The 6,014-nt window shown below is 31.4% G+C and overlaps 1 protein-coding gene across 2 annotated transcripts; it reads left to right on the forward strand.

Moving 5' to 3' along the window:
* The first annotated feature begins 2,347 nt into the window (after positions 1-2,347).
* Positions 2,348-5,613, forward strand: LOC108326671 (uncharacterized protein At4g15970). 2 transcript variants are annotated; one of them, XM_052874778.1, is made up of 5 exons: positions 2,348-2,918; positions 3,587-3,952; positions 4,665-4,749; positions 5,067-5,146; positions 5,262-5,282. In XM_052874778.1, the coding sequence occupies exons 1-5, from the start codon at positions 2,658-2,660 to the stop codon at positions 5,265-5,267; spliced, it is 798 nt and encodes a 265-aa protein (XP_052730738.1). In that variant the 5' UTR covers positions 2,348-2,657; the 3' UTR covers positions 5,268-5,282. The 2 variants fall into 2 exon arrangements, with proteins under 2 accessions (XP_052730738.1, XP_017415771.1); XM_017560282.2 differs by having other exon boundaries at positions 2,352-2,918; positions 4,665-5,146; positions 5,262-5,613.
* The last annotated feature ends 401 nt before the right edge of the window (positions 5,614-6,014 follow it).

Here is a 6,014-nt window from a genome sequence, read left to right on the forward strand (position 1 = left end):
AACACGTTTCCGAATTTGAAAAAGAATAAGTGTAAACAATTATGGGAAAAAATATATTAAATATTTTTCAGAAAATGAAAATAAAGTTTTGCATTTTAAATTTCATAAAACTTAAATAAAATCTTTGTTCCATATAAAAATTAAAATTAAACACATAATTTTACTTGATTTATAAAGTGAGAAAGAAGAGAGAAGGTAAAGATGAGAGAAGGGAGAGTAAGTCTAAAATCAATGAAATATTTTTTTATTGAAAATGATTATTCTCTTATTAATTTAACAACGTGGATTATAATAAGTAGAACTGTCAAAACGGATAACTTGGCTCGACCTAGCTTGGCCCACCACAGGTACTTAGTGAGTCAATCCAACTCGGCTTACTTATTAGCGAGTTGAAAAAATTTGAACCTGACTCGACCCACGGGTTAGTGGGTTAAACAGGTTGGTTCACTGGCTCGTTTAATTATAAGTTTTTTTAAAATAAAAAAATTAATTTTTTTAATTCAAATTTAAATAAATGTCACCCCAAAATGATGTTAAACTCCAAAGACAATTCAAAATAATAAAAAAAGGTATAATACATTCCAACGTAATCCAAAAACATGTACCACGAATAAATAAGTTTTTAATATTGTTAATTTTTGTCTCACTTATCCATTTATAATATTAGAGTCTTAAATAGATAAATCCATAATAGTTTTCTCTCTTGAAACATCTTCTTTATCACTATCTACCAAATAATAAAAAAATGTTAACTAATAATATTAAAATACAAAATAATAAATAATTAAATTAAATTTGGTGGGTTGGTGAGCCAACCCGGCTCACCACGGGTTCAACCCGGTGAGTCGAGTTCTAGGTTGAAAATTAGTCCGCATAAAAAAATTACATTTTTTTCAAACCCAACCCGGCTCAAATCCGTGGTGAGCTGGGTTAGCTCGCGGATTACAATCTATTTTGACAGTACTATTAATTAGGGATAAAAAAAATATGGATACGAGATATTTATCAGTCGATATTCTCCATTTCTATATAGGTCGGATGTGGGTATTATATGACCTACGGGTATATGTTACTGGGAAAAAATAATAATAATAATTTAATTTATATTTTTAAATTAAATTAAATTAATAATAAAATTAATTTATATTTTATTAGATTAAATTTAATTAAAATTAAATGTTAATTTATATTTTTTGTAATTTTATTTAAATTTAAATTTTAAAATGTGTAAAATATATTTTTAAATTTTTTTTGAAGATATCCGTAAATAGCTACGAGTTTTAAAATATCTGTAAAGATTTTTTAAACTATTACCCATGTAAGTAGCAGCCGAATTGCGAATCAAATTTTTGTTTTGCGAGTTGAATTACGTGTAAATATTTATAAATGATCACTTATACTTTATTAGTACTTCATTGGGTTATATATATATAATTTAAACTTTTAAAATGAATTAATAAAAAGATAAAGAATAATTTATTCTGAGAAAAAAATTATTACATAAAATTGTCGTGTTTTTCATCGAGACTTACAATAAAACTTAGGAGATTATTATTATAAAATCAAACTGTACTAAACTATTTTTTATTTATAAACTCTATATTTTAATGATAAAATATTTAAACTTCATTTATAAAGAACATTTTTCTTTTAACTTTTTTCTAAGAAGTCATATTATAAAAAAAAAACATTAAGAACAACTTTATATTTACATTAATAACATTAACAAAAGTTTTATAGAGAAAAAAAACCATAACCACCTCTCCCTCCCTTCTATCTCTATATATTAACATTAATATTTCATCAATTACAATTTATGTCCTATAATATATTTTTTCACTGCGGTAATAAATGACAATGTATTATAATTCATTATTATTATTTTTTATAATAATAACGTTAATAGTAATTTTAATTGATTCACAATGTAATATTTTTACACTTAAAATATGTAAACTTATACTCTTCAATCAAAAGTACGTTAATATAATTCTCATTATTTTGACAAGTGTATTTTATGTATTTAAATTGTCATACTCATCAAGACTATACTCTTAAATTTTATATATAAAAAAGGTTGGAATTAAAGTAAAACTTTCTCTAAAAACCAGTGAATAGAAATCATGTAGAGACTTTGTTAATAACACGTCTAAAATTACTACTTCTATCTTTACCTAGAAGTTTACTGATGATGACAAGTGACATTGAAAAATATAATGAACATCTCTGTTTTATTAATTTCATAAGCTTTTAGGAAAAATAAAATAGAGATAAAAATAGTATATAAGCGAGTGAGATTTATCATGTTAAAAAATCTTAAAAACAAAAGAAATTTAAAAAAAAAATAAGGTGTTTTTCGTGTTGACTCACTGCAGGTAATTGTAAAGGTGCAATGCCAGGTGTGCAGACAGTTAGAAACGGTAACAAAATGAAAGTAACAATGAGTGTGAGTGCAATGGGCACACTTAACACAGTAACACCAAAATGCATTAGGCATTGCGTTGGTAACAGAATCACCTCGAATCTTGAGCTTTTCAACTTGCACACACAATTTTCGTTCATCCAATCCACCCACTTCTTCACACCTCTATTTTTGAATTTCTGATGTCTCTCGTTATCTCTTCACGCAAACGCTAACATTGCTAACATGTCCTCTCATGCGCCGTCAGAGGACACGTTTTTCCTCCGCCAGAGCGACGCGTGGCTTAGCAGCTGCTGATCTCTCTGCCGGCATGCTTCGGGAGACCAAAGTCCTCCACTTACGGCGCGCCGTCGCCGCCTCGTTCTTCTTCGCCACCGTTTCCCTCTCTTTGTTGGTCCTCTTTGGAGACCTTAATTCTCGTAGATTCTTCTCCACCTTCCATTACTCTTATTCCCTTTCTAGCATTTTTCCATCGGTGTACAACGATCCCGTTGCGGTCAGTTCTGTTGCTTGCTTCGTTCTGTTCTCTCGTATTATCCATTGTTTTTCATTTCCTGCTAATTGTTGCTGCGTATTCAGTCACTTCTATGTTTTTCGCATGCTTAATTAGTTAAGTAATGCATTGTCTCATTACCTATGTTTATTTAACAATTAATGCACTGTCTTGTGTTTTTACGTGATGTATCACCAATTGAAATGCCATTGGAGCTCTAATTTCTTTCCAGAGTTGAATAGCCTCGATGTGTTTGTTTTAGGAAGTGTATTTTATGCATATCATTGAGAGACGCCATGAAATTTGGGGAATTAAGTGTGGTAGTGTCAATAGTACTGATGATTTTCGCTGGACATTGAGTGACAAGTTTCTTTAATAGATATATTCGCAACTTTCATATATTCTCAAGTTTAGTTGACTGGGGCAAACTAGGTTTATTAACTATTAATTTAGTTTATTATATCATTAGAAACACTTGTAATAGCTAGTGATTTCCCAATGTAAAATTATTGTAGCGTCTGGTGTTGATATGAATCTGTCATACTTCAGTCATTCTCTGGTCTTATGAATAAAGTTATTCAAATGCGAATGTTTATAAACACTAAATCCATTTGTTTTATCTAGTTTCATAAGCATAATAAGCATAATCTTCATCATTGACTCTCGAGCAGACTAGCAATGAATATCCACTCGAAAAGGTCCTGAATGACGCTGCTATGAAAGACAGAACAGTAATCTTGACCACGTTAAATGAAGCATGGGCAGCTCCAGATTCAATCATTGATCTTTTTCTTGAGAGCTTTAGAATAGGAGATCGTACCCGTTCCTTTTTAAATCATTTGGTAATCATTGCATTGGACCAAAAGGCATTTGCACGCTGTCAGGTTATACACATTCATTGCTTTTGTCTAGTTAGTGAAGAAACCGACTTTCGTGAAGAGGCGTACTTTATGACTCCTCGCTACTTGATGATGATGTGGAGAAGGATTGATTTCCTACGTTCTGTTCTTGAGATGGGATACAATTTTGTGTTCACAGTAAGTTATTTTTTCCATCACTAATAATACCTCTTGCACCTCACAAGGACTGACTTGTGTGAACATTAAAGTGGTTTTAGTTTTAGTGGCCATGGAAACATTCTAAAAGTTGTGAAATTTATTATTTTTTGTGATTGATTTTCTTATGATGTAGTGCGTAATGGGAAAAACTGTCTGTCATGTGAGTGAGGGAATGAGTTACTTGTAATTTGACTTTGTATACTTGGCTAATTGATTGAGTATTTCACAAACAAATAGTAGTCTATATTGATTATAGCAATGCATGGTGGTCTTTATCTATGTGGCAAGATTTAGAATTATTCTATTCTGGGTTTTGTTTGATAAGGAAAAGTAAAATATGGTTGTGGTTAATATAATATTCTGATCAAATCTTGAGGAAAATATTGTTCTTGGTTATTTTTATAGAACTGTATGTTGAGCTAAACTTCTGCCTCTAACTTCCTTTTCGGAATTTAATTTAAATTGAAATTCGCAACTGATAGGAACTAGCGCATCAGTGCAGTGTCATAACGGCAAAGTTTAGGCTATACATTTTATTATTGATGCTCTCATGTATCTTCCTACACTGAGTTGTCTTTTTGCAAAAGGGGAAGATATGAAAAGGACAAGACTTCGGAAAAATCTATAGAAGAAGCTAGATAAATTTCAGAAGTATCTTAATTAGATACTTACTTTGGTGTTCCTGTCCCAGGATGCCGATGTCATGTGGTTTAGGAACCCATTTCCACACTTTCACGTTGATGCAGATTTCCAGATAGCGTGCGATCATTTCACAGGTAGATTTGATGATGTAAACAACAAACCCAACGGAGGGTTCAACTTTGTAAAGTCCAATAATAGATCAATAGAATTTTATAAATTCTGGTACTCTTCACGAGAAACCTATCCTGGATACCATGATCAAGATGTCCTTAACTTCATCAAGGCTCATCCTTTCATTACTTATATTGGACTGAAGATGAGGTTTTTGGATACATCTAATTTTGGTGGTTTTTGTGAACCAAGTAGAGATTTAAACCATGTTTGTACCATGCATGCAAACTGTTGTTTTGGTTTGGATAGCAAGCTTCACGATCTCAGAATAATGCTTCAGGATTGGAAACATTATTTATCTTTACCTCCAAGTTTGAAGAAGTTGTCAGTTGTTTCCTGGAGGGTTCCTCAAAAATGCAGGTTGGCCGTTTACTCAAGCTTTTCTATAATTTAACTTTGTTTTTCCTTACCATTGTGAAACAACTCTTTTTGACTTCTCATTTCCTGTTATTAATGGGGTGAAACTTCACCTCAGCCTTGACTCTCTCAGGCCCCATGATGCACCAGAAAGGAGTCCTGAAGAATAAAGTGTTAATTCCATACATATCTGACTTAAATGTGGAAGTTCAACTGTGCACTCGGATGAAGGTATGGATTAGGATAATCAACTTTGCTAAACCGATATTTGATGGAAGAATTCTTCCAAGTAAAATTACCTTAGGCAATGTGTAAGATGTAATAAGCTGTTTAATTCGTTGATTTTTTTGTGTTTTCCTAGAGCAAATTTTCTAACATTATGGTACTGGAACTATTTTCTTAGCCTCAACAATCAACATCCATGCCTTCATCTTTTCCCTCAATAAAGAAATTCAGAAACAGAAACCCAACATGTCTTAACTAGTTTAGAAATTGAAAGGACTGTAGATGAATTGTTTGAAAAGCTACTTTCTGTCTTTAACCATTGCCCTGCTTCCGTTTCTTTGCTCCCTATTACACAATTACTAATTTTGCTGTTAGTGAGTCGCAAGTGTCGATGGTTTTGATAAAATTGAATGCTCTTAAATTCGTAGCTCTTCGGAGGGACGGTATGCAGACAGAGTCAGATAACCACCTAAGTATCTTAAGTTCATATTAGGCACTGGGATGACATGAAAAATTTATTAAAAAAAACATAAAAACATAAAAAATTTACTAAAAAGAAAAAAAAAAGGTATTACACAAAAAAAAAACAGAAAAACAGGGAGGATATTACATTAATATTGAAGTGAGATATTGACCACATAATTAT

The sequence above is a fragment of the Vigna angularis genome, chromosome 3, assembly GCF_016808095.1.
Source record: "Vigna angularis cultivar LongXiaoDou No.4 chromosome 3, ASM1680809v1, whole genome shotgun sequence".
Classification (NCBI taxonomy): domain Eukaryota; kingdom Viridiplantae; phylum Streptophyta; class Magnoliopsida; order Fabales; family Fabaceae; genus Vigna; species Vigna angularis.

Coding starts and splice junctions, on each gene's coding strand:
- LOC108326671 (XM_017560282.2), top strand. CDS start 2,658: ATGCGCCGTCAGAGGACACGTTTTTCCTCCGCCAGAGCGACGCGTGGC. Junction 2,919..3,586: donor TGTACAACGATCCCGTTGCG/GTCAGTTCTGTT, acceptor ACTCTCGAGCAG/ACTAGCAATGAATATCCACT. Junction 5,147..5,261: donor AGGGTTCCTCAAAAATGCAG/GTTGGCCGTTTA, acceptor ACTTCACCTCAG/CCTTGACTCTCTCAGGCCCC.